Source organism: Aplidium turbinatum, chromosome 10 (genome assembly GCF_918807975.1).
Source record: "Aplidium turbinatum chromosome 10, kaAplTurb1.1, whole genome shotgun sequence".
In the NCBI taxonomy this organism is placed as follows: domain Eukaryota; kingdom Metazoa; phylum Chordata; class Ascidiacea; order Aplousobranchia; family Polyclinidae; genus Aplidium; species Aplidium turbinatum.
This window is the reverse complement of record NC_137481.1, coordinates 1,630,729-1,651,988: the sequence shown is the minus strand read 5'-3', so window position 1 is coordinate 1,651,988 and position 21,260 is coordinate 1,630,729. Positions and strand designations below refer to the sequence as shown.

At 37.9% G+C, this 21,260-nt stretch overlaps 2 protein-coding genes across 3 annotated transcripts; one reads left to right on the top strand and one right to left on the bottom strand.

The window, feature by feature from the left end:
- The first annotated feature begins 3,334 nt into the window (after nucleotides 1-3,334).
- On the top strand, nucleotides 3,335-11,036 carry LOC145778404 (protein adenylyltransferase SelO, mitochondrial-like). Of its 2 annotated transcripts, none has more exons than XM_082589883.1 (13): nucleotides 3,335-3,500; nucleotides 4,030-4,146; nucleotides 5,318-5,517; nucleotides 5,985-6,188; nucleotides 6,549-6,729; nucleotides 7,042-7,172; nucleotides 7,407-7,518; nucleotides 7,921-8,082; nucleotides 8,919-9,067; nucleotides 9,668-9,806; nucleotides 10,234-10,368; nucleotides 10,667-10,756; nucleotides 10,896-11,036. In XM_082589883.1, the coding sequence occupies exons 1-13, from the start codon at nucleotides 3,393-3,395 to the stop codon at nucleotides 11,034-11,036; spliced, it is 1,869 nt and encodes a 622-aa protein (XP_082446009.1). In that variant the 5' UTR covers nucleotides 3,335-3,392. The 2 variants fall into 2 exon arrangements, with proteins under 2 accessions (XP_082446009.1, XP_082446010.1); XM_082589884.1 differs by having other exon boundaries at nucleotides 10,896-11,027.
- On the bottom strand, nucleotides 11,003-18,034 carry LOC145778405 (centromere protein K-like). The gene is made up of 4 exons (XM_082589885.1): nucleotides 17,867-18,034; nucleotides 13,630-13,808; nucleotides 12,060-12,580; nucleotides 11,003-11,141 (listed from the first exon to the last, which is right to left on the bottom strand). The coding sequence occupies exons 1-3, from the start codon at nucleotides 17,964-17,966 to the stop codon at nucleotides 12,080-12,082; spliced, it is 780 nt and encodes a 259-aa protein (XP_082446011.1). The 5' UTR covers nucleotides 17,967-18,034; the 3' UTR covers nucleotides 11,003-11,141; nucleotides 12,060-12,079.
- Between the last annotated feature and the right edge of the window lie 3,226 nt (nucleotides 18,035-21,260).

Genomic DNA, 21,260 nt, shown 5'->3' with positions numbered 1-21,260 from the left:
GCAATACCGGATTACAATCCCGATAAAGCAGTTATTGCGTGGTACAACGATTCTATAGCAGGACGCCCAGACTTCAATAACACTAGTCACTAAGTGATCATTTTGACATTGTTGCAAGTTTAATTCTATTTACTTGTGCTATCGTTATTTTGGCCTCCAAGCACGCAGATTTGGCCGCCGAGAAGGAGCTCTCGGTAGGCCACGATGGCTGCCGGACAAAAACACGAGTTTTAAGGCCTGTGTGAATATGACCTACAAATTGCATCTGACGCCTTCTAACTGTTGTTATTAATCTCCTTTCTGCATTTGCCAATTTCATAACTTCGTCATTACTCTTCTTTTCAGTCCAAGATATCCTCAACATCCTTCTGAGAAACCGCGTTCTTAGAAGCGCGTATATAAGTTCTGAATCCAACCATTTTATTCAACTCGTTACGTGTGGCGCGTGTGGTACGTCGCCGCTTCCTACTCTAGAGGGACTGAGTTCGATACTTCTCGGAAGCACTTTTTTTTATTTTTTTTTTTTTTTAACTAAATTTTGACCCAAAGTGCATTTTTGTAGTCAATTTTTAATTTGAGTTGTCTACAGCTCATTTTTATAGGTCTTTTCAAATGTGAGTAATAAATTGTGAGTAATAATAATATTCTATTTGAATAAGAGTACTGATGAAGCCGCCTTTACGGCGGTGAAAGCTCTACCAATAAATTTTTGTAGTTACCAAAAGTTAGAGTTTTTTTAATTTGCTGGAATTTGAGAATTTCTCTGGGTAATTTTCCGTTTGTGGCCGTGCTAAGTATAGACATATACAACCAAGCAACCACACGGCATTTAACATAATCGATTAAACTTGAACAAAACTATAAGCTACAAACGTTTTCGGCCATACACACGTTAGCCCTTATCAAGTAACAAAAAATAACTGCTTATCGTATCTACAATGAAAATGAATAACTGATCTAAACACTGAATTGAAAAACGAAATGCAAAATGAACGGCAGAACATAGGAGAAAGGCACATCACATGGCGTTTAAATTACACCAGGCAAAGACGCATCATATGACGTATCAAGTCGATTAATCGATTATGTTAAATGCCGTGTGGTTGCTTGGTTGTATATGTCTGTGGTTGAAGAAAGTGACGTCTTTACCAAAATTGTGCTAAGTATAGCCTACTACATAATTTTTTATTCAGCCACGTTTTAAACCTTTCAAGGTTTTGCCACCTTTTACTGTTCATTAACGTGCTGGTAGGTCTATATCGATTTTTGTAGTTAGTATCTTTTTTGTCCCGGACGCGTTAATGACGAAAAATAAAATGATTGATTGATTGATGCGACCGTGTTTGCCGAACAAAGCAATACATTTTTGCTCTCAACAAGTTAGTTATATACAATGCTTCTTTAAAAAAATGGTAATGGTATGTAAATGTAATGCAACTCAAATTAAAAATTGACTACAAAAATGCACTTCGGGTCAAAATTTAGTTAAAAAAAAAGAACGCTATCGAACTCAGTCCCTCTAGAATAGGAAGCGGCGACGTACCACACGCGCAACGTAACGAGTTGAATAAAATGGTTGGATTCAGAACTTATACGCGCTTCTCGTCTTTTGCTTTGAAAGAGAAAAAGTGACTGTGTGTAATGACGATCAAATAGTGTTTCAGATTCAAAGACCGGCGCCGGTCAAATAGCCACTGCCTAAAAGTTATGAAATATTTATAGTACAATTTTGGTAGAGATGTGAATTTCTTCATTCTTCAACCATAGACAGATAAAACCAAGCAACCACACGGCATTTAACATCATACATTAAAGTGAACACAAACTACGAACATTTTCGGCCATACTCAAGTTTATTTTTGTTACTTGAGAAGGGCTAATTTGAGTATGGCCGAAAATGTTCATAGTTTATAGCCTAATAGTTTATGTTCACTCTAATTAATGTATGATGTTAAATGCCGTATGGTTGCTTGGTTTTATCTGTCTATATTTATAGTAAAAACAATGTAAATTTGGCTTATTATAAAAATTCAAAATTAACAAAGAAGTTTTAAGGCATATAAACAAATTCTGTTTGGTGGCATAAGATTGGATTGAGAGTTTTTATAAAGATCATTTCCAGTGCTGCAAGGTAGGACGAGGAATGAGCTGCGGGTTGTGGAAGATCTTGCGACGATTTGTGTGTATTGCTAAGGATAATCTTAGCAACTTAACACTTCGTGAAAGGAAATATGCGGTTAAGTGATACAAGTCTACAAATCAATCAAGAATTCCTATCCGATTCACCCTTATGCGATTACTCATTGAATTTTCTTCACTGTAAGTGAATGGAAATGGTTTGGGATTATGCTATAGAGCAGTTTATACCTTTAACAGATATGCTATTAACCGATTTTGACTGTACTATTGCTTTACTTTTGTCGATAACTAGTTTTTTCCCTTTTTTATTTCATTTTTTTTATACCACTAATTCAATTGGTTATACATTCCCATGTGAGGTGTAGTTTTTTAAACAAAATTTAAAAGTTTTGTTTAAAAGTTTTGTTTAAAAGGTCTTTATGATCTATTTACCGCACAGCTGTTACTCTAGCCCAGTCAGTTTTTCTTAGTGTAGTTTCGATATTTAGGCTACTGGCCTATTTTGTCAAATTGACTAAATTTTTCTTCTAACTAGTTAGTTTGATGGATGTTCACATTAACGATCGATAGGCCTACTGATTTTTCAAAATCATTTTGTCAATGTAGCTAGTTTAAACTTGATAGTTTTACCATTTTTTGCACTAACTTTGTGTGATTATAATGTACGGTATCATATGCATGATTTTAAATTTGTACTCTTCACATGATGTCATGCTTAAGGGATGTTAGGTAGCCAGAGCCTCAGAGTTGTAATTACCATATCTGATAACCATGTCCTCTGCCTTTGAACAGTCTTTGTACAGTTATATATCGGTACCGCACTTTTAAGTGTACTTAATTGAATGGAAAGGTTGGTGATTGTATTGATTTCCAGCATCCTAGTTGCGTATTGTCATTAGAACATCATGCAGCGATACGGTACACTGACCAAACTATATACTGTTCTGACTGTAATTATAATACCATACGTGTTTGCATATGTTGTGAAATTGCTGACAACTACAGATGCAATCATGTGTTCTACATAAGGACCTGATAGAGTGATAGACCTGTATGTTATATTTCAGGCTCAATTTTGTGTGCTGGTGTGTTGGATTTTTACATAGAACAAATTGTTTTTTCTGGTTTTGACATGGGCATTATAAGTGAGTTTTACTTCATGTTTATTGCTTTGCATTATTTCTTAGTTGGTCAAGTTTGAAAGGCGTTGCATGTAGGATTGTAGGTTGGGTGTGAATGGTTGTCTTGTAAAGATGAGTTCAAGTCGGGGCTACTTAAAGCAACTTGCTCATTTAAAGTTTGATAATTTGGCTTTAAGAGCTTTACCTGTGGACAAATCATTGCTTCCTGGTTCCCGAAAGGTCAGAATATAAAACATCTCTTAAATTGTTACATCTAAAATAAAAACATGTATTGAAAAATGCACTCATGGATGAATATAAGTATTTGTCACTGAAGTTTATATCTCAGGTACTGTAAACTAATGTAGATAAACAACAACTGCACCGCTAAACGACTGTTAGTGCTATTTGAGAATTTATAACAGCCCAATTGGTTCATCTCTGACACAAAAGTGGATGGATATTCAGCAGTGAACATTCAATGACTGTATCGCAATTTACATTTTATGGCATGTTTTTCATTAGTTATTTTTAACCAAAATATGATATTTTTTCTGAACTTGTTTTACTTTTTTATGATTTACAATATTAGCAAGCTAAAGCAAACTCAAAAAAGTATATGGAACTTGCAGTATTAATCACTGAACTTAAGAAAAGGTGGGCTCTGGGCATCATAAATAAATTTTTTATTGTAAAAGTAATAAATTTTGATAGAGCATTTTGCTAAGAAGAAAAACTTCCAGTGCATAACCGGCATCATTTTTTATAGGTCCCGGGAGCTTGTTTTTCACTCGTAAATCCAACACCGGTAGACAATCCGAAACTTGTTGCCAGATCTGCTGCGTTGCATCTTCTTGACATTAATGAAAGAACAGCAACAGATGAAGTGAGGATAGGTTTAATACTTTGCTTAGTAATTCACCAATCACCAACAGTCCAACAAAGATGAAACTAATTCTTCATGACCAGCAGCAAACTGTTACCGTGTCTGAGATGAAAAGTTCCAGCCACAACATTAGATAAATGCCATAGACCATAAATGATGAAGCAGGTGGCTCAATTGTTTGTGGGAATTGTTATCTTCGGACTGAGAAAATTTCTTTGGAGCTTAATCCTGGCAGTTTCTCATACTTCTAAAAGTGTTGAATCCATCTACTGATTGGATTACTGACGCAGCCTGCATTACGGAGAACTGTCCTCAAGTGTTTCATCATCATCATTTTGTTTCTTCCTCGTATGGAAGCTGGAGGATTGGATACAATGCGCCATTGTTCTCGACCATGAGCTGTGCGTACTGCACTTTCATTTAAGTTAATTTTGTCCAGTTTGTGATGTTTGTTGTCCAAATCATTCTTGGTCTGCCTTTATTTCTTTTACCGTTTATCTTCAAGTGTTTCATCAAGCGCATAGTCCTAGAGTTGACATTATGTTGTGATTGTGACAAGTCTATTCATGTAGTGCTGGTGTTTAAACAAACGGCCATGAGCACGTAATTCAGTGGATTTCAACCTTTTTGGTGGAACGGAACCCAATGAAACATTCCAAAAGCTTGAGGAACCCCTGTTCAATAATTTAATTGCCTTATGCAAAAACATGATCGGTTGATTAAAGGTAATCGCACCACAAAAAAACAACGAAAATTCGGGATCGCAGCGAGCGTGTTAAAGTGTAGCAAATTTATTAATAGTGGCAAACCTATCGTAATCAATATTTGATTATATTTAAACAATATGCATATAATAATAAAATAAACTCTCGGATTTGAATGTAAACTTGCGGAACCCCTAGACTTACTGGCGGAACCTTAGGGTTCCGCGGAACCCTGGTTGAAAACCACTGCCGTGACTGTTATGACGACCTTGGCGATTGTGAGAACTGTCATGTTGCATTACATAGGTTGGCATCAAACGTCATGTGTGGCCGTGTGGGGTTATTAGTTTATTACTGTACATGGTATTTGAGCAGTCACTAGCCGTAAATTCACACTTAGTATGCAGGAGCACTGGAGCAGTAGGAAATTTCATACCGTATACATAATGTTTTTATTTTTAATTTAGGAGCTCACGGAATATTTTAGTGGAAACAAAAAATTTGAAGGCAGCGAAACTGCCGCTCACTGCTACTGCGGTCACCAGTTTGGGGCTTTCTCTGGGCAACTTGGAGATGGAGCGGCCATTTATCTTGGAGAAGTCACAAACAGCAAAAATGAAAAGTGGGAGATCCAGTTGAAAGGAGCTGGCCCCACGCCGTATTCCAGGTGGGAAATTGAAGACAATCAACCAAGTTCGTGAATTAACGTTCCAAATTTGAAACCAGTCACCCATCTTAAACCAGGATATGGTTCTGTTCGCTGTTTAATTTCTTATCATTGTTGGTGAATGTAAATTAAGCGAGATAATTTTTACACAGATTGGTAGTGTAACTGCACGTAGGTCTCGCAGTAAGTCTCTTATGAAAGGAGTAAACGTAATATTCAATGTTGTGCGCTTTGTAGGTTGCGTAGCCGAGTGGTGAAAACGTCTGCGCGACGTTCGAAAGGACGTGGGTTCGACACCGCTCCAGAGCACGCGGCCGTGTCTCGTAATGTCATGCCAAAATAAAGATAGCAACTAACTAGATGACTATATAGTACTGTATATATCCCTTCTCTGCTTCCTGTTGCATCTGTGATCGCAGTGTACTACATGTTGTCGCAACATAAAACATCGTTATTATTGTCACAAGATCAAGCGACGGACGGAAAGTCCTGCGCTCCTCTATACGCGAGTTCCTCTGCAGTGAGGCGATGCATCATCTGGGTGTGCCAACCACAAGGGCGGGAACGTTGGTCACATCTGATACATTGATACCCCGGGATATGTTCTACGACGGGCGAGCTAAGAGAGAGAAATGTTCCTTAGTTTTGAGAATAGCTCCTACATTTTTAAGGTCATTATACTGTAGTCACTGGTCAGGTACATTATACTGTAGTCACTGGTCAGGTAATAGTGTAGTTGTTGTATCTTCATGACTGTGTCGTTTTGGCGATTGCTGCCACTGCACGATCCTGATTCGGTGAATTGATGGAGGGGAGGTTTAAGCTCTCGTGTTATCAATTTGGGCAAATATCAATAATCTTTGGTATTTTTTATTCTGATAAACTTCCATGTTCTTATTTATTTGGGGATATTGTAGAGCCATGAAAGAATTGGGTAGTCTTTCTTTTTAATTATTATTTGGTAATTTTTCTGACAATGCTTGAAAAATCGATTGCGTAACAAATTGCATCACAACTGTTTGTTTCTGTAGGTTCGGTTCATTTGAAATCTTCAAAGCTGAGGATTCGATGACAGGGCGAGCCGGACCAAGCGTCGGCCGAGATGACCTTTTGCATCAAATGTTGGATTACGCGATATCTAATTTCTTTCCGCACATATCACAACTGCACTTAGATTCCCGTGTGGACCGAAATTTGAAATTTTATGAAGAGGTGAGGCTGTGAAGTGCACCTGTAAGACTTTTGTGTGTCCGTTTCTCTTTCACTGGCAACAATACAAAGCGACTTAAGTGGGACATGCTTCAGAGAATGAGTAATATGTGGTACTGTATCTGTTGGTTTCATCGCCTTTCGAAATAACGTTTACCAGCATCACATACGGTTGCATAAGATCTTTGCTTTGATTATTTTGAGATTAGCTTCACCTTGATTCAAAGAAGCCTCGTATTTACCCCGAAACATCAGGGTGGATTAGGTTGCGTGCTAAGGAAACTCAAGGATTTGACTCGTTGCTTTTGTGTTTAGGTGTGCATAAAAACCGCCCGCCTGGTGGCACTGTGGCAAAGTATTGGTTTCTGCCACAGTGTTCTCAACACTGACAACATGAGTATTCTGGGGCTGACCATAGACTATGGACCGTTCGGCTTTCTTGACAGGTTATTTTGCATCAATTCACATTAGTTAAACTAATAAGCACTACCCCAGACAGCAAATTCAACGTTGAATCAATGTAAAAAAGCGACTGGTATGCTGTCTGGGGCTATCGTTGAAGTTCCTGACTAAATATTTCATTCAAGTCTCTTTGAAAACGCTTTGGTTAGAAATATCGATCGAGTTAAGTTTTATCAACCATAAGGTTATCCCGAGATCACAACGCTGTGTGCTTTCAGATACGAGCCAGACTTCGTGTGCAACACCTCAGATGAGAACGGGAGATACAGCTACAGGAAGCAACCAGAGATTTGCCACTGGAACTTGAAAAAGTTTGCTGAGGCACTGAAGGTAGTTCATGGCTGCCTAGCGCCCTAATTCGTTATATTTGTCAGTTTCGCTTTGTGACGCACATGTCGTCTGTGAGTGCAGTCAAAGATTCAGTCCGGCATCTAGCAAGTCACTGAAATGTCTTAATACAAAAACTTCCTTATTTTTTACTGCCTGAAAAGGTGCTAGCCCATCATAGCACTTCCGGGAGGTCGTTAAAGATGAGAAAAAATGTTATTTTTAGACAATTTCAGTAAGATTGTTGGCAACATCCGAAAAAGTCAGCGAGATGAGACTAATCCGGCCTCATCATTAAGTGGCCAATGGTCGTCCAACTTCAACTGATCTCACGATGAGTCGATGACGGTTGACGTTAATCACATAGCATCATCTTCTGTTACCTCATCAGTTCTGTCTCCATAGAATGCACTTCCTCTACAAAAGTCGCTGCAAACATTGGAAGACGTCTACTACAAAGAGTTCAACTCGTTCTATTTGAATAAAATGAGAAAGAAGCTTGGGTTGGTTGCTAAGGAACTGGAAGAAGATGAAGCTTTGATAAAGAGTTTGCTGGAAGCAATGGAGGTACTGTAGCGGGTTTTCGGTCAAGTAAGGTATAGTTGTAAAAACATTTTCATTGCGAATTTGGGGCTGTGGTCTTGCCTGGACTTTGATTTGACTGACTGATTGAATCTTTTGATTTGACTGAATAATTTGACTGATTGAATCTTTATCCTTGGACTGGGAAAGCTTCTTGCAGAGCTTAAACCTGGCAGTTTTGCATACTTGTGTAGAGGCTTTGAATCACTGACGCAGGCCCGGTCATCGAGATTGACAGAGTGAAGCTTCCGATTGTTGAGGTCTTATTGCCGGGGAATTATTATATTCACTAGGTGCCGCTGAATGGAGAGCAGTCCTTAACTTGCGTTGCTCAAGCGCACACCCTGAGAGTCGAACCAGCGCCGCTTGATCTTGAAGTGACGCGCTAACCAACTGAGCTATCGGGGCGGACCGATTTATTACAAAACTTTATGATTTTCACTACGGAATTTGTCTTGGCGTGATAGCGACATGACGTAAGATCTGATTGAGATAATTTATTGTTCTTGTGACTGAGGAAACTTATGCATGGTTCAGAGGCCTCTGGTGAACATCGATTTGATAAGAAACTTTTGTATCATACATAATGGTGCACTCACACCTTTACGAAGCTGCAAGGCTTGCACGTGATTATATACGGTACACGAAAACTAGGGATTTTGTATTGATACTTTGCATTCGATTGTTCTGTATTTTGGTCATTTTTTTAATTTATAATATTCTTCGAAGCAAAGTTATAAATTGTAAATGTTTAATGTTTTTAATGGATGATTACCAACAGTCTCTGGTATTTATGAAATTAATATTATCATCTTCTGCAGGACACCTATGCGGATTATACGAACACGTTTCGACACCTTAATATGGTTTCGCTTCCTGGGACAACTGAGTACGACCACACTCAGGAAAAGGCTCTTGGAATTTTATTGGAAGGCTGCGCTGATCTTGTCGTTGTTAAAACGTTTTCTAAGTGAGAGCCCAGCCATTGAATGAGAACTTGAAATTATAAGTTAGGCTTATATAATATATTCAGTATAAATAATTATTAAGGCCCTGGTGGAAGACGCAATACCCGAGTTTCACCCTTGGAGCGGAAATCGAACTTTCAACTTGATGAGATTATTGGATGTAGCCTACTATTGTACTTGTCTAGGGCGGGATCGGGGCCTTAATGACTTTACTAATCCCCACATTTCCTTATTAATTATTACTATATATTTTTAAATATAATAATTATCGCATAGTTATAACGTACTGTTTATAACAGTTTTGTTGTTAATATATATCGCGGCGGCTCCTATAAGGGAACGTTCAAATATTACGTAACGCTTTTTTTCCGAATTTTTGACCCCCCCCCCCCTCCCCCATGTAACGCCAACGTAACGCTTTTTCACTACGACTTCAGCACAAAAAACTACCATTCCGTACTCGAAAGCGTTACGTAACGTTTTGCTTGAACCCCCTCCCCCCCGATGTGACGCTAACGTAACGCTTTGCATAAACCCCCCTCCCCCTCGAAGGCGTTACGTAATATTTGAACGTTCCCTAAGATGTTATTATTTCCCCCCAGACCCAGCTTCGACATGCAACAGATTGCGCAGTTGAAACAAATGGCGGAACGGAACCCACAGTTCCTGCAGATGATTGGTGGAATGAACGGACCAATCAAACGAGAGATCGAAAAGGCGGAAAAGTTTGAACACATCTCGGTATGATTTTCCTTGTGGACTTATACGGAAGTGAAGTTTTTCAGGGCACTCTAGAAAGATCAATATTATTCTCAATCCGAATATTTTCTACATCTCAATATAAGCTTGCTTTCCACGTAAAACCTCAAATTGTTTTAAAAGTAGGCTTAATTTCACTGATCCAATGTAGTCTATAAAAAGGGGATTATCTAGGTCAGAAAAACAAGTGATTCTTGGATGAGTCAGAAGCCGGAAGTAGTTTCGTATTTCTTAATCTACCATACATTACATATTGTATGTCATATACCTCTACTTCCAATGCTTAATTGTTTACTGAACACCCAATAACGCTTCTATTGGTGAGGTCCCTTTTTCTAGACCTAGACTTTCCTATCTTATAGTAAGGACTGTTTTAACATTGAGGCTTAGAAATAACTTTTTTTGGCAGGAGTTAACGGAGAAAGCGTTGATGGCATCAAACAGAGAGAAGTGGACAACTTGGCTGGGTCGTTATAGGAAGAGGTTGGACAAAGAATGCGATGGTGCCACTGACCTGAGCTCGTTCGACCAAGCACGCAGACAGGTGAGACAACCACCATCTGACTGAATCCTGTTACTAAAAACTTGTAGTGGAAGGAGACATGGAATGTAGAGGGGGTCAGTATATCGTAGTCAAGAGTGAGCCTAAACGATGATAATCACAATTTTCCTTGTTACGTCAACGAGGCAAGCTAAATGTAGGAACTGTCTCCTGCCAAAAGAGCGCATTCACTTAATATTATGTGTTCTCTACAAAGACTACACAACCCTCAGTGCTCACGTCAAAAACACACTTTCATTACAAATACGCAGAAAGACATCACTTTGTTAACATGTTGCAGGTGATGGACGCGAACAACCCGAAGTATATTCTTCGCAACTACATCGCTCAGAACGCGATCGAAGAGGCAGAGAAAGGAAACTTCATCGAGGTTAGCAAGCATATCAAACATTACAACTGCACTTTTCAACAACAGGAACCGGTGATAAGTCGAAATACGGTATACAAATGTTGAGTAAGTGGTATATTGTGAACTGTGCAATGTTACAACGCAAGTTGTTTCTTCACAGGTTCGCAACATCCTTCGTCGGCTGGAGCACCCTTACGAAGATGACGACGTCAATTGTCCACAATTCGGTTTCAACAACATCCTATACAGCTCCATACCTCCTGCTGCAGCGATGTCTTTGAAGGTTTCCTGATCTTCATAGAGCTGCCAGTCGCTATTGAGGGCAAGGACGATCATGTCGCTTGACATGAGCCTTCCTCACCCTGAAGCGTCCGGTGCGGCTTGATAGAAATCGCCATGTGCCATTCTAGAACGACAAAAATGTTGCACATCTTAATTATTGTGATGAGCGAGTTTTGGAACCCCATGTAGAGGTTAATGTATGACGGAATGTGCCCAACGTTGGCCACAACAGGCACAAGCCCGATAGCGGTTGACCTTTGTTTCGTGTGGTTATTTTGTCAGTTTTATGAAATCAATAAAACGGCAAGACTACTGAGAAACGTACGAATTTAACCTAACAACGAACTTTGGTTTGTTGTGTGTGACGTAGGAAGTTGGAGGTAGAACAGACTCAGAGGGTTAGGGATTGGAATCGAGCCCACGTCATCCAAATAGCCCCTGTCATATCTTTTTTTGTAATTACCAAACAACGTTTAAAGCACTGATCAACTCTATGGCTGAGTGCTAGAAGGGTCACAATAAGATACTTAAATGTTCATTGTTCATGCCTTACTGAAGTTGTTACGTTTGGTTTTTGAATCTGTATCCTCGGACTGAGACCAGAGCCGAACTAGCGGCGCGTGACCTTCACCCGGGCGCGTAACCACTGAGCTAACGGGGCGGACAAAAGTGGCTACCACATAATTTTATAGGTATAAGCGAGAAAAAGTTTTTATGAATTATGCAGCCTGATTTGTTGCATTCTGACAGGCGAGTATCAACAGTAGTCATGCCACAACCGCTATATTTCACGTATATAGTTAATCAATTAACTACAAGCTCATCTTGATTAGCAAGGCAATAAGAGAACATATTCATCGCATAGTCACAACTGTAAGTCTGTAACAATACCCAGTGAAAATATAATCATCAGCGGAGGGGGTTTGCAGCACGTGAAAAGTTGTAATAATTCGACAAAATTTTGTGAAAGACAAACTGTCCATTCACATTATAGCAGTTACCACAGTGAGATAATGCCACATGCAAGTAGATAGTGAGTTACCTTAAAGTAGGCCCACGTCATCATAAGTGCATCTCCGATAGCTTGATTTTGTTGATGTCGCTTGTATGGCGAGTGGCTAGTCCATAGCTCAAAAGTAGCTCAATGTATTGATTCCAATGCTGCTCACCAAGCGTTAGGTAGGGATTTTCAGGCTGGTCGACTGCCAGCAAAATGAGAGTGTTGATTAGTTCATCCAGAGTAGGTAACGTTTCCTGTGGCATCGTACCTCTGAAGTGTCCCTGCTGGTCACCATTGAAAGTGGGATACGGAAAGTGCTTGTTTGCAAAAACGCTCAACTTTTTCTTTACTTGCTTCCTCTGTTTCTCACACGCTTTCTTCTTTGCCGACAGTTCAGCATCAAAGCTCTTTACAAATGTATCTTCATCAGTTCCGGACGAACGATGAGATTGGAGGTCTTCCAGTCTGACAGACATAGCATCATGAAGTTGATTTTGTTGGAGAATCAAATTTTCCTTTTCTTCGATTTTCTTGTTAAGAGTCACGCATCGTGCTATGACAACCTGCAGGAACAGAAGCATATTATACTGATTTTTTTCGCATCCAAGCTTACGCCTGGTTGTTGAAGATTTGGATTAAGTGGCCGGAAGGGCAAGGAAGTAATGCGCAAGCATTACTGTGGTCCAAACAGCATTTGCCCCTTAATGCTGTCAAATTTCGGTTGCGTGGCCAAGCGATCATCTGCGCGGCGTTCGAGAGGACGTGGGTTTGACAACATAATACATGATGATATTAACCGGGTTATGTAGAAACAGTGATGCTGTTTGAAGTCATCACTGCCATGTTGATGATGAAGTAAGATAGTTTAGTTCGGGGTTGCGTGTGGGCTACAGTTTCGACAACCATGGTTATCTTGCATGGCATCTATTTGTTAGGTTGGACCAGGGGTCGGAAACCTTTGGGTGTCGCAAATTGTTTTTCGGAGGGTCGTGAGGCGCCTGAAAATCCAGTGCGTTATTTTCATTTTTTGCCAGAAAAGATTAAAAACCGTGTTTTTTCGCAATCGATCATTCCTCGACCTGAGGTTATTCTATTGTTTAAGCTTTTAGGCGTTGCAAGGCTTTAATAATAAGAAAACATTCGACATCCTTTACCAAGTTCTTGTACGTCAGTTTGTGCAGACTAAAGTTGACCAGTAACCACGCTATGGCAGAAAAGTAAGATTATTTGAAATCCTATGCAAAATAAATATAGATTTCTCAGTATTGTTTCCAATGGCATTGAAAAAATATAGTGTAGGCTATTTTGTTTGAAAGTTCTTTCAGCAACAGGTGCACGCATTGACAAGCTTAATTATTAAAAATATGCAGCACCAACCATCTCACTGAAAACAGATTTCAATAAATCCATAAAAAATTGAAATTAATTTAAACGGTGAAAATGGTTGCCAGATGCTTTCTAAATTTCCAGCCCAATTGCAATAAAAAGTAGACAAAAAATATCCCAATTATTTACAACTTAAAACTAGCCCAAAATCGCACAACTGGTAACTCTGAGTATAAGACTGCTTTCAACACAAAATCCTCTTTGCTAGAGAGTTAACTTCCCATACCTGCAATATCTTCTTTGATTGCTTGATGGTTTCGTCCATTTCCTGCAGCAATAAAGCTCTAGCAGCAAGCGGATGCTTTACTGGAGGTACAAACCTCGTCTTCTTCTGCACATCAGTCTCAATGTTAAGCTGGGACAACTTTCCGATTAAAATTTCACGGTGTCCTGAGGGTGGTTGACCTGAGCATGCACAAAGCAATGTTTGTGTATGATTAGGTTACAAATTGCTGAACAAAAAGTGCTAATTTTGCAAATATGTGGACACAGATGGGAGTGGTAACATAACGATGATATTATATAATAAGATGTTTTTAGCAGCCAAAGCAGGGTTAAAAGTTTTTGCAAAAACAAACTGATGACAGCTTTGAGTGATCAGGGCTCAATGGTAGTCAAGAGAGTGAGTTAAAAGCGTGTCCTTGGCCATAAAATAAATTGATTACAGTGAAAGTAATTGCAATCATACACTTAAGACGTATGAATCTCACCTATAACCTGCTGTATATTTAATTATTTATCAAAGCAGTAGCGGATCCAAAGAGGGCCACTTAGTCACATGCTTTCCAAAAGAAATAAAAAACACATGAATTTCTACATATTTGCAAAATCATCTTACTCGCTTCATTTTCTCAATCCCCTATTACATTGCCAGAACTACCAGTAGCATTGGGAATGCATGATTTCGGCAACAGATTCAAGGAGCTTACTAGTAAAGTTCTTTAGAGCACCTCAAAAACTAAGATGTCTTACTATGAGCCTACTCTATTTTTACCATCCAATAAGAGGATGTGTTTCGTAAGCAGTAAAATGTAAGTGGAATTTTACGGTTAAAGAATTGTTTATATTTTCTTGGATAATTATAGGCCTGTGCAGCAAAAGTGACAACTAAAAAACAAAACAAATTTATTTTTCAGATTGTGTCAGTGAATATTTTTCTATTCATTTCACTTTTTTCAATAGAGAATGATCAGATCATACAATTTCTTACATGAAATATGATAGAAAATTATACACAACTAGAAACAAACTCAACTAAAAGCTGTTGTCTTTTTTCTTGCGCCATTGTGGTTGCATCATAGAAAAAAATGTGTTATAGGCTACATTTGCATTATAACCCAAAACTAATTGCAGACAAAGAATTGCACAATTTTTAACAATTCAATAAAAAAATCCACGATTTTGCAATCCGGTCTATTTTTCAAGTGCCATTATTTAAAAAAAAGCAAATGCATCAGTTTCAAGGTGCGTTTGCACAAGCACTTTTGTAAATCAAACAGTTTAGCACAGTGATTCCCAACCGCGGCTCTAAGAGCCGCATGCGGCTCCAAGCTAACCTTCTTGTGGCTCTCATTGACTCCTGAAAATCCCACAAAAAAATATAAAAAATCTATTTATAATTATTAGGGCGATTACTTTTTGACTTGTCAAAATTGTTTACGAAGTCAAAATTGTTTACAAACAGCATTGTCGTTGTGTCATAGAGGTTGCACTGTCAGTGAAATTTTACATCTTACACAGTGATGTCAGGTTGTTTTTTGAAAACAAGAAAGTGAATCTAAAAACCAAGCCCAAAACAGGCAAATCAACACAAAAACAAGTCCAATAATTTGCAACCAATTGCATAAATCACGCGTTAAATACTTGAGTGTTTTCATGCGGCTCTATACGTGCTCTGAAGTTTGAAATTTGGCCCCGATACCAAAAAAGGTTGGGAACCACTGGTTTAGCATCATCAATCATGCATTCAACTTCAAAATTGATAAGCCCATTCAGTCCTACACAACAAACATGGTTGGAACTAGTTAGTATTAGGGAACGTTCAAATATTACGTAACGCTTTTTTTCCGAATTTTTGACCCCCCCCTCCCCCATGTAACGCCAACGTAACGCTTTTTTCAATCCCCCCTCCCCCATGTAATGCTTTTTCACTACGAATTCAGCACAAAAAACTACCATTCCGTACTCGAAAGCGTTACATAACGTTTTGCTTGAACCCCCTCCCCCCGATGTGACGCTAACGTAACGCTTTGCATAAACCCCCCCCTCCCCCTCGAAGGCGTTACGTAATATTTGAACGTTCCCTTAGATATATACATCATTTTAACTACTTTATTTCTTTCTGCTGTCAAAAATATGGAACATGAAAAGTCAGCCCTTTGTTCACACATGCTAGAAGAGGATCACAAAATTAACTGGTCAGAAACAAAAATTTTGAAAAATGAAAGTAATTAGTTCAGTTTATTTTTTGTTTTGTTGGCGAAAAAGAAAGACACAAAAAGCAAAAAGACAATAAACACAAATAATTCGCACAACAAGGATGGCAGCGAAAGACCAAAAGGTCACCAAAGTCAGCTGCCCTGCCACCCAAACATTTAAACAAAAGACCCAAAATTAAGAACATTAACACATACGGTATATATATAATATGTAGCACAATACCAGCACTTTAATTTGTAAAAATTAACATTGGAATTAACAATACATTAACAATGGAATAACACAAGGCAACATAAAAAAACATTGTGTAGAGAAATAAGCGGATGATACGTTGTACAGGAGTGATCATTGTACAAATTCTTTAATAAACATTTATATTTAAATTTAAAAACATTGTAAGACTTTTCTTTTATTTCTTTTGGTACTTGATTCCATAGTTTCACTCCATTAAAACATAGCATCTTCTTACCAGAGTTTGACGTTGTAAAAGGCAAATATAAATCATTTTTTTGGTTCTGACGGGTTTTATGATGGTGAATTTCATTTACAAAAACAAAGCAGCCAGCAAAGGCCCGGGGCAGCATTTTGTGCACATATTTGTACATAAATTTTGCAGTTTCTAATTTAATAATATCGTCAATTCTGAGCACATTAAATTGGTGATAAAGAACAGTTGTATTTGTTGACCTCGGCAAAAATAAGCAGGATTGAATGAACTTGTTTTGTAACACTTGTAGTGGAGCAAGCAATGTAGAGTTTGCTCTTCCCCAATTTATAATCGAGTATTGGATCTTGGATTGAAACAAAGCATAATATAAAGCCAATACTGTTAAAGGGGCAATGTATCTCAGCTTATGCTATGCTGCAGACCTTTGTAAGCTGCTTTCTAAGATTAATAATATGACTATCCCATGTCAATCGCTCATCCAAAGTTACACCTAGATAGTTTATACATTTCTTCCTTTCGATGGATTGGCCACTGATGGACAGACTAAAATTTTCTGCTGCACTTTTTTTGTTGCAGAGGATCATATACGGTAAGTAGTTTTACTATAATTTAATGAAAGTTTATTGGATTTCATCCACACATCAATTTTTTCTATTTCTCTATTGACATTTTTTTGGAGAGATGACAGGCATTTATCTGACATATGAAAGTTTGAGTCATCAGCAAAAAGTGTAGTTGAAAACGAATAATTATTATCAACGCACCACCGCAGAAAGTTGCTTTAACATCAAAATCACATCCAAACATTGCAATGTACTCAACTGGAACGACGGAAACCTTTTACCAAAACCTTATAAATCATTATTGTCTCGACATGCAGGCTTCAAGCCTACTTAAACACAGTTGGAAAAGTTATTGCAATCTAATTTTGTCTCGAATTTCTAGTGGTCTTCAGTGCTTCGAATTTATGTTTATTGTTGGAAGTTTTTTACATAATTTAACATCGTAAGTAACCACACATCATTAACCAATCTTTAAAACATTGTGTTCTATTTCTCTTGGTTTCAATCGCACTTTTTTTTCTGTTGGTCGTCACTGCTTCGAATTTTTATATTTATTGTTGGAAGTTTTTACGTAATTTAACGTGGAAAGTAACCGCTCACACATCATTGGCCAATTTTTAAAATATTGCGGGTTTTATTTTTTCTTGCCTTCACTCGCACTGCAGTATATAACCTGGTGAAATTTTATTTTGTATGTTATTCGCTCTGAGGATGCGCATTGTCATGGTGCGCAAAACGTCAGTGAAGCAATAAACCATCTTGTTTGTTGTTAACTTTACTTTCAATTTCATCAGATGAACGTTGCAACTAGTGCTAGAAACGATTATTTCTTTCTGACCCATCAAAACAACAAGCTTCAAGTGTGAAAACGCCAAACGAAACTACTACTACCACTTATTTAGGGTCAGCGAGAAAGGAGGTGGTTCAAAAGAACAATCAGCTGATAACAAAAAAACACCGAAGAAGCCTAAACAATCAATAAACCGTCATCAAAAAATAAACATTGAAGATACCTGACTCTTTGCTGAATCGATTCAAGTTCAACTCTTTTATTTTGTCTTGTAAGGTAATGCAGTCCTGTTGTGTCTCCAGTATGCAGTCAGTAAGATCCATATTTTTAAATTACAACTAGTCTGTAGGAGAATCAATCAAGCATAGTTTCCTAGACCCTAGTAACAATTCATACTGAATGAAATGAAGACAGTACATCACAAAGGGTTACCAAGTCAGCCACCACCTTCTAGCTCCTACACAGATACAAAGTTTAGTTGGACTTGAGTGAACTAAAACAAATGTTTGTGCAGTAAAAGCCAAATGCAATTTTGTTTGACATACATAGCCATGTTCCCTTTTGGCAAAAAAAATCCATTTAAAAATTTTTTAAATACCAACACAATTGAAAAACTCAAACAATTAAACTTAACGTGATGATTGTAAAAAGTTTTGGAGGCGTTAGCCTATTACTGTGCTAGTTTTTTGACTTAAACAACTTATTTACGTTTCAAGTACGAGGCATTCCATTATAATTCAACAAATTTTAGAAAGAAATGTAACCACTAGGTTTCAAAAGGTGTTGGTTTTGATAGATTTTGTTGTTTTCAAAATTTGAACTTGGGCAAAAAAAAAATTTTGAAAATCGGACAAGCGGTTTTTGAGATATCGCGTTTTGAAATTTTGTGGTTGTCACTAGGTGGCGCTGTTGATGTTCCCAATATTTCTTGATTTTAGGGTTATATTTGGGGTAGAAAGTTGGTTGAAGTGTCTATTCCACCATTTCTCATGATGCAGAATTCAAAAATGGTCTCAATTTTAGTCTACAAGCATTAGCTAAGGAGTTATGGGGCATTTAAAAAAAATTGGGGGACCAAATGCCAACCCTCAAATTGTCATGTGGGTAACAAGATATCCCAAAAAAAATTTCTGTTCTTGAAAGTTTCTTGCATATACTTTATGATAGTACAATATTTTTTATGAGACTTTTGTCCTTTTTGCACAATGCAACCTTATATCAATGATCTATTAATGCAGTATTTGAATAATGCTTGCTTATGATGTCACAATAGCAAATTACAGATTTCCCAAAAAAAAATTTTTTTCATTGTGAAAATTACCCAGGAAAACAAAATTTGACTGCAATTTTGAAACAAGGGCTGGTTTACCTGGACAAATTTCACAATGAAAACATTTTTTTGGAGAAATCTGTAATTTGTTATTGTGACATCATAAGCACGCATCATTCAAATATTGCATTAACAGATCATATAACTTCTCATGCAAGTCTTTGATAAAAGGTTGCATTGTGCAAAATGGACAAAAGTCTCATAAATAAACGTTATATTATCATGAAGTATATGCAAGAAACTTTCAAGAACAAAAATATTTTTTGGGATATCTTGTTACCCACATGACAATTTGGGGGTTGACATTTGGTCGCCCAATTTTTTTTAAATGCCACACAACTCCTTAGCTAATGCTTGTAGACTAAAATTGACATCATTTTTGAATTCTGCATCATGAAAAATGGTGGAATAGACACTTCAACCGACTTTCTACCTCAAATATAACCCTAAAATCAAAAAACATTGGGCACATCAACAGCGCCACCTTGTGGCAGCCACAAAACTTCAGAACGCGATATCTCCAAAACCACTTGCCCGATTTTCAAATTTTTTTTTTTGCCGAGATTCATTTTTCACATACTATAACATATGTTTTAGTCATCAAAATTGAAGACTTAGTGGTTATTTGGATTTGTTGAATTATAATGGAATGCCTCGTACGTTGTAACATCTTCTATCTTTTTCTAGAACTTTCCTAAGTTGCTACGTAAGTATTGTTTTCTTTTTCGCTATCATAGGGAGAAAAAAAAAAAAAGAACTTAAACGAGATTACGAAAATTTGAAGTTAGAAATTTAGAACCAAGGTTGCCAACCTGTCTTCACAAAAAAAAAGCCAGACCTCGTCACAAAAAAAGCCTAAAACAAGCCAGCAGAAAATAACTGAAAAAGCCAATTAGTATTCATTAAACATACATATAAAAAGTGCACAACCAAATAGTGTCCCACCGAACTTTGACTTCAGCGACAATGCAGAAACATAGTTAATGAAAAGCAGTGGCGTAGCCAAGGGGGGGGTTTTGGGGGTTACAACCCCCCCCCCCCCCCCTTTGGCACGTGCGTGACTAGTTTTAAACAAAATTGCATTAAAAGAGCGAGTTTTGCCAATACCAAACATTCAAACATCTCAGCCAGGAATTAGCAACAAGAAAACACAAAGACTTTGCTTTTTTTCCAAAAAATGCCGAAGAAAACATGATCTTATCCTTTTGCTATGCTACCGGACAGCACCATTTTACAGGAATATTCGTACCCGCATTTTTGTTGAAAATGCTCTCAGAATGCACCAAATTCAAAGTAATTTTTCAAAATTTTCTGGGGGAAGCCCCCCCAGACCCCCCGCTGTTGGGTGGTCAAAACCCCCCCTTCCAAAATTCCTGGCTACGCTACTGATGAAAAGACAAGCAACTAGAAAATTTTCTAGTTTCGGCTTCAAAACGACATTCGGTCGCAGACTGAGTTTTTTTTCTAAACAAAAATCGGGAAAGATAAAATTAAGCCAAAAAAAGCCAAAATTATGTTGGCTTTTTATTAATTTGACAAAAAATCGATGAAGCACGAAAAAAGCCAGAAAAAGCCTCATTTTTCTGGCTTTTTTTTATTAAAAAAAATAAGCCAATATTTGGCCTATTGTTTCTTTTGTTGAAGCTGTTTAAAATGTTTAAAGCGTGTTTAAAATCGCCCTTGTTGCACTGGCAAGTGTTCATTGTAATTGTAGCCCTATTTTTGTACCGTTTTCACATAGTTTTTTTTTTATCTTTTCTATCTCATTTCCAGGTTTTGTGGCTGTGCAAATTAAAGATAGTGACATCCCAACATGGTTTTTGCATATTTTAAACCTTTTGATTTTGCCATCTTTCCCTTTTGTTGGTGCTAAATTTGTGATTTTACTTTGATTGATTGAATCTTTATCCTCGGACTGGGAAAGCTTCTTGAAGAGCTTAATCCTGGCAGTTTCGCATACTTGTAGAGGCTTTGAATCACTGACGCAGGCCCGGTCACCGAGATTGACAGAGTGAAGTTTCCGATTGTTGAAGTCTTGTTGCCGGGGAACTATTCCATCCATTACATGCCGCTGAATGGAGAGCAGTCCTCAACGTGCGTTGCTCAAGCGCACACCCCGAGAGTCGAACCAGCGCCGCTTGATCTTGAAGCTTCTTCATTCCACATCCACATTTGAAGCTTCTTCATTCCACATTTCTACATGCTTGCGCCAGCAATGAAAAATAAATTGAATTGAATGAAGCCTAGGGAGTTGAAAACCAGCCTGATTCTCAAAATCTGGCTTCAA

What these genes read in the sequence shown, in the direction of transcription:
- LOC145778404 (XM_082589884.1), top strand. Translation starts at nt 3,393, where the DNA reads ATGAGTTCAAGTCGGGGCTACTTAAAGCAACTTGCTCATTTAAAGTTT. An exon ending in TGCTTCCTGGTTCCCGAAAG is followed by an intron (nt 3,501 to 4,029) that starts GTCAGAATATAA and finishes CATTTTTTATAG; the next exon opens with GTCCCGGGAGCTTGTTTTTC. An exon ending in ATAGCTCCTACATTTTTAAG is followed by an intron (nt 6,189 to 6,548) that starts GTCATTATACTG and finishes TTGTTTCTGTAG; the next exon opens with GTTCGGTTCATTTGAAATCT.
- LOC145778405 (XM_082589885.1), bottom strand. Translation starts at nt 17,966, where the DNA reads ATGGATCTTACTGACTGCATACTGGAGACACAACAGGACTGCATTACC. An exon ending in TCGATTCAGCAAAGAGTCAG is followed by an intron (nt 13,809 to 17,866) that starts GTATCTTCAATG and finishes GTGCATGCTCAG; the next exon opens with GTCAACCACCCTCAGGACAC. An exon ending in AATCAAAGAAGATATTGCAG is followed by an intron (nt 12,581 to 13,629) that starts GTATGGGAAGTT and finishes CTGTTCCTGCAG; the next exon opens with GTTGTCATAGCACGATGCGT.